This window comes from Phocoena phocoena, chromosome 2 (assembly GCF_963924675.1).
Source record: "Phocoena phocoena chromosome 2, mPhoPho1.1, whole genome shotgun sequence".
NCBI lineage: Eukaryota > Metazoa > Chordata > Mammalia > Artiodactyla > Phocoenidae > Phocoena > Phocoena phocoena.
In genome coordinates, this window is record NC_089220.1 from 30,212,783 (window position 1) to 30,225,386 (window position 12,604).

At 43.6% G+C, this 12,604-nt stretch overlaps 1 protein-coding gene across 5 annotated transcripts in view; it reads right to left on the reverse strand.

Annotated features, from left to right (window-relative positions):
* Positions 1-12,604, reverse strand: part of SIPA1L1 (signal induced proliferation associated 1 like 1) — a 143,961-nt gene that overhangs the window by 20,725 nt on the left and 110,632 nt on the right. For all 5 annotated transcript variants that reach the window (XM_065900642.1, XM_065900633.1, XM_065900625.1 and 2 more), the window contains 3 exons: positions 9,517-9,750; positions 8,337-8,502; positions 2,666-2,912 (listed from right to left, as the gene is read on the reverse strand). In XM_065900642.1, coding sequence (XP_065756714.1) covers positions 2,666-2,912; positions 8,337-8,502; positions 9,517-9,750 — 647 coding nt within the window. The remainder of the gene's footprint in view (positions 1-2,665; positions 2,913-8,336; positions 8,503-9,516; positions 9,751-12,604) is intronic.

Here is a 12,604-nt window from a genome sequence, read left to right on the forward strand (position 1 = left end):
AGCCCACAGGTGATGCCATACTCAACTTTGAAAAGCTGAAAGCTCTAAGGTCAGGAACAAGACAGAATGCTCACTCTCACCACTTTTGTTCAACATAGTATTGGAAGTCCTACCCAGAGCAGTTAGGCAAGAAAAATAAATAAAAGGCATCCAAATCAGAAAAGGAGTAAAACTGTCACTATTTGCAGATAACATGTCATATATAGAAAACCTTAAAGACTCCACCAAAAAACTATTAGAACTAATCAAAGAATTCAGGAAAGTTGTAAGACACACAATCAATACAAAAAAAACCTGTTGTTTCTATTCACTAACAACAAGCTATCAAAAGGATATATTAAGAAAATCCCATACACAAAATAGAATAAAACACCTAGGAATAAATTTAACCAAGGAGGTAAAAGACCTGTACACTGAAAAATACAAGACATTAATGAAAAAACTGACGAAGACACAAATAAATGAAGACATTCAATGCTCACGGATTAGAAGAATACTGTTAAAATGTCCATACCACCGAAGCCATTAACATATTCAAAGCAATCCCTATCAAAATTCCCATGGCATATTTTACAGAAATAGAAGAAACAATCCTAACATTTGTATGGAACCATAGGAGACCCTGAATAGCCAAAAATCAATGTTGATAAAGAACCAAAAAACTGGAGGTATCATGCTTCCTGATTTCAAATTTTATTACAGAGGTACAATAAAACAGTATGGTATTGGCATAAAAACAGACACACACATCAATGGAACAGAACAGAGAGCCCAGAAATAAACCCACACATATATGATCCATAAATTTATGACAAAGGAGGAAAGAATATACAATGGGGAAAGGACAATCTTTTTAATAAATGGTGTTGGGAAAACTGGACAGCTACATGCAAAAGAATGAATGTGGACCACTATTTTATACCATATGCAAAAGTTAACTCATAATGTATTAAAGACTTGAGTGTAACACCTGAAACCATAAAAATCCTAGAAGAAAACATACATGGTAAGCTCCTTGACATAAGTCTCGGTGATGATTTTTTGGTTCTGACACCAAAAGCAACAAAAGGAAAAATAAACAAGTGGTACTACATCAAACTAGAAAGCTTCCATGCAGCAAAGGAAACCATCAAAAAAATGAAAAGGCCGCCTACCGAATGGGAGAAGATATTTGCAAGTCACATATCTGATAAGGGGTTAATATCCGAAATATGTAAAGAACTCATACAACTCAACAGCAAAAAAGCAAACAATCTGAGTAAAAAATGGGTAGAAGATTTGAATAGACGTGTTCCCAAAGAAGACATACAGATGGCCAACAGGTATATGAAAAGATGGTCAACATCACTCATCATCCAGGAAATGCAAATCGAAACCTATCGAGATGTTATCTCATAACTGTTGAATGGCTGTTATCAAAAAGACAACAAATAACAATTGTTGGTAAGAATGTAGAGAAAAGGGAGCCCTTGTGCACTGTTCATGGGAATGTAAATTGGTGCAACCACTATGGAAAACAGTATGGAGGGTCCTCAAAAAATTAAAAATAGAATTACCATATGATCCAGCAATTCTACTTCTGGGTATTTAACCAAGGAAATAGAAAACACTAACTCAAAAAGATATGTGCACCCCCATGTTCACTGCAGCATATTTACAATAGCCAAGACATGGAAGCCACCTTAGTGTCCACTGATGGATGAATGCATAAAGAAAATGTGGACACACACACACAATGGAATATTATCCTGCCATGAAAAAGGAATGAAAATTTAGAGTCGTAGATGTAGAAAACAAACTTATGATTACCAGGGGGAAAAGGAGGAAGAGGGATAAATTGGGAGATTGGGATTGACATATACATACTACTATATATAAAATAGATAACTACTAAGAACCTACTGTATAGCATGGGGAACTCCATCCAATACTCTGTAATGACCTATATGGGAAAATAATCTAAAAAAGAATGGATATATGTATATGTAGAACTGATTCACTTTGCTGTACAGCAGAAACTAACCCAACATTGTAAATTAACTATGCTCCAATACGAATTAATTAAAAAAAAGAACGAAATGTTGCCGTTTGCAACAACAGGGCTGGACCTTGCGGGCACTCTGCTAATCGAAAAGTGTCAGAGAAAGACAAATACTGTATGATCTATCTCACTTACATGTGAGCTCTAAAAAAAAACTGAGCTCACCGATACAGAGAACAGACTGGTGGTTGCCAGAAGCAGGGTGGGGCTAGTGAAAGATGCTGGAGGGGGTCAAAGGTACAAATTTCCAGTTATAAAATAAATGAGTCATGGGGATATACAGCATGGTGACTATTGTTAACACCGTACTGCATATTTGAAAGCTGCTACAAAAGTAAATCTTAATCTGAAACTAATATAATGCTATATGTCAATTACACCTCAACTGAAAAAAAAATAAACCAAGCATCCTAGATGACTCTTGCGGTCTGGTGAGGCTCAATCCCTGTGGTCTGGGATTCCAGGTGAGAGGCTGAATGAGGGAGGGGTGGTGAGCCCAGATAATCTGAGCAAGCAAGAAGGACTTCCTGTAATTCTCATTCTTGAGCAAACCGAGTGGCACGTGTCTGCGGACACTGGCCATCATCAGCAGGGCTGTTCAGCTGCTGCTGAAGACGCACTTACCGTGCAACGACTTCATTCCCAAGGTGTAAGAAGGCCTCCGCAATGGAAGAGACTTGGGGAGAGAAGGGTAGGTGCTACTGAAGAGGACATCGTTGGGCAGGGCTTGGTCCAGAAGTGAAGCCCTTGAGGTGAAAAAGTGCTCCCTCTGGCCGCTGTAAATACTCTCATCGGACAGCGTTCTGTGCAAGGCCCGCCTTGAGGTGGGAGTGGTGGGAAAGGGAGACTGAGGAGAGGAGAGCGCGTGGAACTGAAAGACAGCGTCAAGAAAACAGAAAGTCAATCTTCTGGGTCACACACCCAAGACTGGGGGCGGAGGATGGGTGCGTTAACAAAATCACTCTGGTAGACACAACCTTTCAGATCCTGGAGCCCAACAGGGAAGCCTCAAGGTCCACCATCATTGTCTACATCCTTAAGGGCTAAAACAGGAGTTCTGGGCGCCGTATCCTCACAGCCCAGCATGCTGTCTGCAGCCGATCAGTGCTCAGTACAAAATTCAGATGTGGGATTAAGCAGATTCATCACTATCGTGTCATGGTTAACAACAAGACTTTAGGATCAGACAAATATGGGTTTTATTTGAATCCCGTGTCTTTGACCAAATCATGTTATTGCTCTGAGCCCAACTCCTCGTCTATGAAATGGGGCTACCTCTCAGGATTATTATGAGGATTCCATGAAACACTGGACTGAGCACAACAGTACGTTATCAGTGGTGTTACGAAATAATGTTACGGTCCCCAGCGAAACAGCCATGGTGCCAGGAAGGTATCCTCAGAAGCCTGTCAAGCGATTGCATGTTTGCCAGGTAACAAGAGCCTTTGATCATCACCATATGTTCACTCAGGTAATAGGTGGCTTTTGAAAGCATCAACTACTAATATTATATTTAATGAGCTTGGGAGATAATTATTTTTCTGGATGGATTTCTATTCGTGGAGTAAAAATAGGGGAGTCATCTTTATAAGTGACAAGTATTTATACAGTTATATATAAATGACAAAAGCTCCAGATAGCTGTATCTCTTGTTAATGTCTTTTGCCTTTGTGACCAGATTTGATTTTTATTTGAGATTTTTCTACAAATAGCAAGCTTCTAAGAATTCCATTCATGGAGAAAAAATAGACACGTTAACAATATTGAAATATCCAGCATCCTGCAAGCCAACAGAGTATGAGGTCCATTAACAGAGTTATCCTGGGGCTTCCCTGGTGGCGCAGTGGTTGAGAGTCCGCCTGCCGATGCAGGGGACACGGGTTCGTGCCCCGGTCCGGGAAGATCCCACATACCGCAGAGCGGCTGGGCCCGTGAGCCATGGCCGCTGAGCCTGCGCGTCCGGAGCCTGTGCTCCGCAACGGGAGAGGCCACCAACAGTGACAGGCCCACGTACCGCAAACAACAACAACAACAAAAAAAAACAGAGTTATCCTCATTCAGTTCTTCTTAGTTAACGGTTCACCTTGGCAGGGAGAACAATGTGGAGAACAGGTGAGGATGTGAGTAGGAGGGCTGAGTCACTGCTGGCAGGAAGCCACTGTGAAACTTTCCAGGACACTTTGAAGGGATAGAGAGATAATGCTATGGCAATGCCTCCATCTAGGAGGCTGAGAACAGATCTGATGCTCAGACTCATTCATGGGTTCTGAGGTCTAACATGCTTCCGGTCCAACAAGCCAAGGGTTAATCAAGTCAAAGCTACCCACAGTGTGGTATGCACAGCTGCACCATAAATATGAAAAAATTATTAATCAAATGCATTGTAAATGAGCCCCAGGCGTAGCCAACTGTGTTCACTTTCTAAAATTCACAATGAGTTAAGCCCAAAGTACATACGTGCTTACCTTGAAAACTAAGCTGTCGTGATAAATGCTTTGCGAGTCTTTAAGTGGGAGGCGACTTGGTATGGAAATGATTTCCCTTCTCACTTCACACAGAAGAGTGGGCATTAGAGAGGTTAAATGGCTTGCTAATTGTAAATTAAAAAAAAAAAAGGGCTTCCCTGGTGGCGCAGTGGTTGAGAGTCCGCCTGCCGATGCAGGGGACATGGGTTCGTGCCCCGGTCTGGGAGGATCCCACGTGCCGCGGAGCAGCTGGGCCCGTAAGCCATGGCCGCTGAGCCTGCGCGTCCGGAGCCTGTGCTCCGCAACGGGAGAGGCCACAACAGTGAGAGGCCCGCGTACCGCAAAAAAAATCACCTCCCTCCACCTGCAAGGTTCTAGAACTGTCACATAAGGCTCCTGCCTACTAGACCAGATTTCAGATCTCTCTATTCAAAAACTGCTCTCAATCATTTTTAGCACATCTGGGTTTGGCAAAGGGACTTCCTTTTCCAGTGACTATCCCCACCCTGATGGTTTTACAGGAGAGAGATTTTCCACCAGTTCTAGTTTCAGCCTCTTTGGGAAATGTTAATATACTTCAAGGTAGTAAACAGCTACCTTGAAGATATCCTTTGAACAGTGAGATTTATTCAAAGTTATAACATCCTGCACTAAAGGGAGGCAGGGGAGGAGATGGAAGGAAGCAATCTACTAGATGCTTTCTATCCGTTAAAAAATAGCAGGACCTAGCCTGGGCCAAGCACGTTGGGACGGCTCCTGACCCCAGCCCTCTTCAACTCCAGTCTTAAAGGTATGTGCACCTATCCAGTCCCCTAGGGCACCCTCTGTCTTCCTTGCAGGTCAGACCTGAGATCGCTGAGTGGTGCTGCCCTGTGCCGCCACACCCTGGGAAAGACCCACAATACAATGGGTGGCAGACTTGGAAGGGATTTTAGAGAGCATCAGGAAGGGGGATCTCAACTGTGTTCCAAGGAGCCCTAAGGGTTCCTCCCAGCATCACTGCCTGGGGAGAGGAGATGTTCAGGTGGTACCCAAGAGCCCAAGGTACCCCACCTCTCCCATTGGAGAAGTTCTGCTTTCTTAGTTCTACACGTTGGGCTGCCATGTGTAACTAACTGTATTAGGAAGAAAAGGGTTCCTGAACGTTAAAATCATTTGGGCACCATTGACCTAGTCTGGTCTTTTGTTTCAAAGCTGAGAAGCAAGGCCTAGAGAGGGGGCGTCTTGCTCCAGGTCCGTCTCCTTCCCCTCCTCACTCTTTTCACTCCTCCCGGCTCTCAGTGAAACGGGTTACCCGCACTTGCAATAAGCAAGTATCGGCTCTTCCTGAACACTAGAGCCGCATGAAGCCTCTTCCTTTGGTCTGTATCTGAGAGTACTGGCTGGAGAGCAAGGCTCTCAGGTTGCACTACCTACCGTCTGTTCACTTGCCAGACTCATGCAGCCCTCGGGGAGAATACAGTGATCCCAGCTCTGCCTGCCAATGAGGTTTCGTAGAATGTTAATCGCTCTGCCCTCTTCCTTGAGATACGAGTTCCACAGCAGCTGCGCGGGGCCCTGCAGCCACCCACCTCTCAGCTCCAGCCTGCCCAGCAGAGCCCTGCCACGTCCTGCAGCAGATATCTCACTCTGCTGGCAAACGAGCCGGGGAATAACCCCGTCATTTGGTATTCATGATGGCTCACTGCTAGCACTTGCTATCTGAGAAAGCCAATGTGGCCTGAGTGGTTTCCAAGTATCACAGCCCAAAGCAAGCTACTCCTTGTACCCTGAAGCCTGATGCAGTGGCTCGGAGCCCTTGAGCCAGGCATGGCCTGGAAGACCTCTCAAGGGCATGTTAGCCTTACTGACACAGCAGAGGCACGGCCATTCAGATGATGAATCTCACAAGACACGCAGAGCTACTTAGCTGAACTCATCTGAAACCAAACCAAAAAGGATGAAATGAGAGAGAAAACAGAGCATATTTCCAGCTCCTGCTTCCAGCCTTTTCACCATAATAGTTTAGCCAGCAGAAGCATTTTCTTTGCAGAGGGTCTCACGATAAATAGTCACAACATAAAGAATGTGCACTCCTATTTCAAAAAGGAATGTTAAAGTAATTCACTTTGGAAATAAAAGCCAAGGCCTGAATAAGGGCAAGACAGACATTTGCTTTCAATTATTTCCACTGTATGAGTAAATCAAAAGGACGAAAGCTCTGAGCTTGCTCCTTTCCAAAAATGTTAAACTAAGAATTGGTGGAAAGATTCCTTTCAGGGCAGGTTTTATTTTCCTCTAACCTCAAAGGAAAAATCAGAAATAATTTTTGTTTTGAAACTGGTAGTTAAAAACTTTAATATACCTCTTTGGTTTTTGATGGATAAAGAAAGAAGTTTCAAGTACTATCTTTTGCAAGGTTGCTAAGGAAACCGTTTGTGCCCTGGGTGATGAGTCAGAACTGTTAAGTGCTGGCTTATAAAACAGAAATTACAGAAGTCCAGAATGGCAAGTCTTTAAAATGACTTATGATGTTAATGTTTATAACTCATTGATTTCTCAGCAAAACTCCAGAATGGTCTTTGGAGCACATTTCATCTCTGTAAATGTTGATTTGTAAGTTTAGGAGGTATACCTGACCCGTCTGAAGGAAGATGCACACACACGTGTGGCACACGCATACACAGAGGCATGTACGTGTGCACATAAACTAGAATGGTGACGAGAAAGCCTGGATGAGACGAGACCACACAGCTCATCCAGCTGAGCATGTCTCTCACCCTCTGATCACAGTTTGAGGATGGTGAGTGGTTAAGGGAATATGTCAGCTTCCATTTTCAATCAGTTCTCAAAGGTCTTCCTAAATTAAGCTTTCTAGTCACTTCCAAGAGACTACAAATCATTTAACTAAGAACACAGAGAACAGAGAACAGTTCTGTTCTGGCCCCTTCTCTTGGGGCCACCCGGTACACTGCAGACAGAAATACCAAACGCTTGGCGTGAAATACCTTTGGGCCCAGCTAAGCCAACACTAGCTCTGAGCCTGGGAGCGTGAGACTGCACGTTTTAGAGGACAAGAAAGCAGAGAGCCTTAGGTGGGCTTCAAGGGTCCTCCAAGCTGAGGTGAGCAGAACAAACCCTTCCTCGTGGTCATGCAGGAGTCTGGCCACCAACATACCCACCAACTCTGAGCAAGTTCTCGGGACTTGACGGGGAGGGTGGCTGGGTTCCAGAGAAGGCATTTCTAGTCTGGAATTCTGAGAGTGGAGAGAAGGCTTTACGAAGTGAAGAGAATCTGGAAAGTTCTGAAGGTAAACGTGCAGACTTACGTTTGCTGGACTAAACAGCATGCAGTGTACGGCTGGTAGGTCTGCCTGGCCAGGGGCAGAGGCAAGGCCAGAATGCAGGGTGCTGTGGACACACACAGGGCAGGAAACACACTGGGGGCTACTGTGGAAGGAGGACGAGGACCCTTCGGACAGAAAGCGCTAAAGCCCTTTCAGAAAACTTTCTGTCTGACAAGGGAGCCACGGGTGTCTCTGCAGAGTTCTGAGAAGCAATGTCATCCGAGTAATAACGTCAAGAAAGTGTAGCCTGTGCACCGTAAGTAGGATACACTGGAAGAAAAAAAGCCATGGGGGTAGGGACAGGTTAATATAAACACGACTCAAGAGATGTGGCTGCAGGGACAGAGCATCTGGAAAACATGTGGACCAATTACTGGGACAGTCAGGTGATGGCGGGAAGTGGGGTTTGATGAAGAGGAGCCTGGAACCACCACTTCCTGGAGGGTGCAAGTGCCCCGTTCGGTCTCTCTCTAACTGCTATTTACCCCAAGTTCTACCCTGTACCTTAAAGTTCTTCTGGGATTCAGGAGTTGGGCTTTCCAGATTGATGAGTTTCTTGAGATCCTCCTCAATGGTGGACTTGGAGGTTGGCTTTGGGGATGCCCGGAGGTCCCTGGTTGAGGCACGCAGCCTGGTGTGGGCTATTTCATTGCCATCACTCTGATGACGCCTTGAAAGAAGGGGAAGAGAGGGTAGAAGTTAAGTCGACAAGGTTGACTCAAGGGCACGATGGGCTCTGAAAGAAGTAAGTCAATGGAGAGCTATTAAAGGAGAGAAAAGGAGAATCACTTCTGTTCAATTACATTAGAATCTACTCAGATAAATGCTTGTTAGAGAAACAAGACCAATTTGAAATACAAAATAAAAAGCCTGAAGAATAAATCACTCTTTCATAGGAAACTATTAACTACATTAAGCCAAAATTAGCAACAGACTTATTAATAAAAGCCCACAGGGTATGAAGCCCAAATGCAATCCTGGTACAAACAAAAACAAAGTCATTGACTGAATCATTTATTTTTTTTGTCAAAAAGTTCTTCATGTTCAGAGGTGGTCACTTACTTTCTAACAGTCCCTCTGGTGCCTCCTGGCCCATTTAGGAATTGCATGGGAAGGCTGTGATTAATAGCATCAAAGGGACAAGTGTGGTCTTAGCACCAGAGGGACGATTATTCTGAAGTTTGTTCTTCAGACATACTCTTTCCTAGGAGACTTAAGATTCTCAAATCTGAATGTTTTGCAATCTATCTTATTTAAGGAATGTGTCAGAGAAACAATTTAAGACAAGTTTCACTGAGGAAAAAAAAAAAAATTTCCCTACCAAACCACCCTCTTCCTAGCCCCTAGCCCGGCCTCCTCTCTTGTAGGAAATTGCCCCAAGCTTTTCTGTTCTCTGTCATGTTAAAAGCAAAATACCCAGCAAGAGGGCTTCCCTGGTGGCACAGTGATTGTGAGTCCGCCTGCCGATGCAGGGGACACGGGTTCGTGCCCTCGTCCGGGAAGATCCCACATGCCGCGGAGCAGCTGGGCCCATGAGCCATGGCCGCTGAGCCTGCGCGTCCGGAGCCTGTGCTCCGCAACGGGAGGGGCCACAACAGTGAGAGGCCCGCGTACCGCAAAAAAAAAAAACAAAAACACAAAACAAACAAAAAAAACCCAGCAAGAGAAGCAAAAGTATCCTTACTTTCTTGTGTCCATAAATCCCACAGAGTTTATGGTTCCTTCGGGTTTCTTCCATCCAATTAGGTACTTGCTAGTAGCGCCCTGGCGAGGGTAGAAAGTCCTAGGACCGGAGGAGGAGGAAGATGAGAAGGAAGGAACGAGCTGCGAGGAGGTGGCAGGATGCAGTTCTTCTTTTGGTGAACTTCTGGCACTGGTGAAGACAACTGGGCTGGCAGAGTGTCGGGAGCTCAGGGTACTGAGGAGAAACAGGACAGAGACAAAACGGCGCGTGTGTGTGTGTGTATCCCGGGGTCAGTATGTCAGCTATAAAAGCGTCGTCCAGGACAGGGGTTATGGCCAGGTTAAAGAACAATGAATATTTCATAAAATATTAATGGGGCTGGCTGGCCTTCCTTGCTTTCTCGCTTTAATTTAAATGTCTGCTGTCAAAGTGAAAGATGGTGACTGGGGCTTATTCTGCACTTTAAGTTGAAAAGTAAAAATAGTTAAGACAGTCAGGGACACTTTGAAGTATGCTAGCACCGCTGAAGTTTGTGACGGTGAAGTCTAGAAGAGGCAGGTCGTAGTGGGGAGCCGGCAGTAAAAGGTCTGGAGGTATCAAGGGCTGTCTGTCCTCCCTTCCTCAGAACTAAGGGTCATGGTGACATTCCCCAGGCCCGAGCTGAAGAGGGGAGACAAGACTGGATCAGCCATAGAGCACTCTACACACTCACGTCCAAGACCAAAGGGGCGCCTTGAGGTCTCCTTCCCCATGGCATCTATTGACTCTCTACAAAGCTGTTTATCAGATTAACCTGGACCATTACCTTACAACATACACAAAAGTTAACTCATAATGGATTAAAGACTTGAACGTAAGACCTGAAACCGTAAAACTCTTAGCTAGAAGAAAACATAGGCAAGTTAGCTCCTTGACAGTGATTTTTTGGATTTGACACCAAAAGCAAAGGCAACAAAAGCAAAAATAAACAAGAGGGACTACATCAAACCAAAAAGCTTCTGTGTAGCAAAGGAAACCATCAACAAAATAAAAAGGCAACTTACTTACAGCGGACACGGGTTCGAGCCCTGGTCCGGGAAGATCCCACATACCGCGGAGCAACTAGGCCCGTGAGCCACAACTACTGAGCCTGCGCGTCTGGAGCCTGTGCTCCACAGCAAGAGAGGCCACGACAGTGAGAGGCCCGCGCACCGCGATGAAGAGTGGCCCCGCTTGCCACACTAGAGAAAGCCCTTGCACAGAAATGACGACCCAACACAGCCAAAAATAAATAAATAAATAAATAAATTTATATTAAAAAAAAAAAGGCAACTTACTGAACAGGAGAAAATATGTGCAAATCATGTATCTGATAAGGGGTTAATATCCAAAATATATAAAGAACTCACACAACTTAGTAACAAAAAAGCAAACAATCCGAATAAAAAAATTGGGGAGAAAATTTGAATAGACATTTTCCCAAAGAAGACATACAGATGGCCAACAGGTACATGAAAAGATGCTCAACATCACTCAACATCAAGGAAATGCAAATCTAAACTATAATGAGACCTCACACCTGTTAGAATAGCTATTATCAAAGAGATAAGAAATAACAAGTGTGAACAAAAATGTGGAAAAAAGGGAACCCTCGTGCACTGTTGGTAGGAATGTAAATTGGTGCAGCCACTATGGGAAACAGTGTGGAGGTTCCTCAAAAAATTAGAAAACCAAACTCCTAGATACAGAGTAGTTGTCAAAGGTGGAGGCTGGAGGGTGGGTGAAATGGCTAAAGAGGGTTCAAAAGGTACAAACTTCTAGTTATAAGATAAATAAGTCCTGGGGATGTAATATTAGGCATAGTGATTAAAAATAAAAAACTGTTCATCACCAATGTATTTTAAACTTTGGTTAGAAATTACAAAACTCAAGTCCTGTAGGACTCAAGGAGGAGACTACTCCTTGTACCTTTAAAACCCAGGCAGAATTTTAAATAAACTAGAGATGAGAGTTTAAGCTAACAACAAACCTAGAGGGCCTTTAACTGCAGGATTTCCATACTTCCTTCCCAGTGATCTCACGCGACCTACGGTCACACCACTTGAGCCCTGCTGAGTTTTCCAGCTTAGGCTGAGACCAAAGACAGGTCACTCCAGGGGACTCTGTTACTGAAGGTTTAGTTAACAGGATGTGGTCTCAAAGCATGCCTCACTAGCACTTCCATTGGTCAAAATCTAATGGTCCTGCTCTGAATGAAGTATGGACTTTAGTTCATAAGAATGTATCAACATTGATTCCTTAGCTATGACAAATGTATTATAGTGACATAAGATGATGAGAACAGGAAAAAATGGGTAAAGGGTACATGGGAACTCTGTACTATCTTTGCAACTTTTCTGGAAATCAAAAACTATTCTAAAATGGAAAAGTTCATTATAAAAAAATAAGCAAAAAACCAAAACAAAATACAACAAAAAATAAAACCCTAATGGTCTAGAGATTTTATATGTGTGTGTGCATACATACATGTACAATATATACACACACACACGTACATACATATATACACACACACATATACACACATCTGAAAATGAATCTTGAACTCCACCTCAAACCTTACATAAAAATCAATTCCAGATGGGCTGTATATTTAAATGTAGATCTAAAGATTCTGGAGTGTAACATGGAAGAACATCTTTATGATAGAGGCAGAGATTTCTTTAATAGGATCGTAAAGGAAATGATTGAACCCCATTAAAATTAAGAACCATTCAGCAAAAGACAAAGAGAATATATGTAAAACATATATACAACAAGGGGCTCCTCTCCATACATAACTAACTTCTACAAATTAACAAGACAGACAACCCAACAGAAAAATGGGCAAAGATCTGGAAAGGAAGTTCACAAAAGAGGATACCTAAAAACCATTAAACACTGGTGCTCAACATTACCAGTTATCAAGAAAATACAAATTAAAGCCACAAAGAGGGACCACTATACGCCTACCAGAACAGCTAAAATTAAAAAGACAATATCAAGTGCTAGAAAGGATGGGAAGCAACTCATCCACTGCAGGTGGGTACTTGTTACAACCACTTTGGCA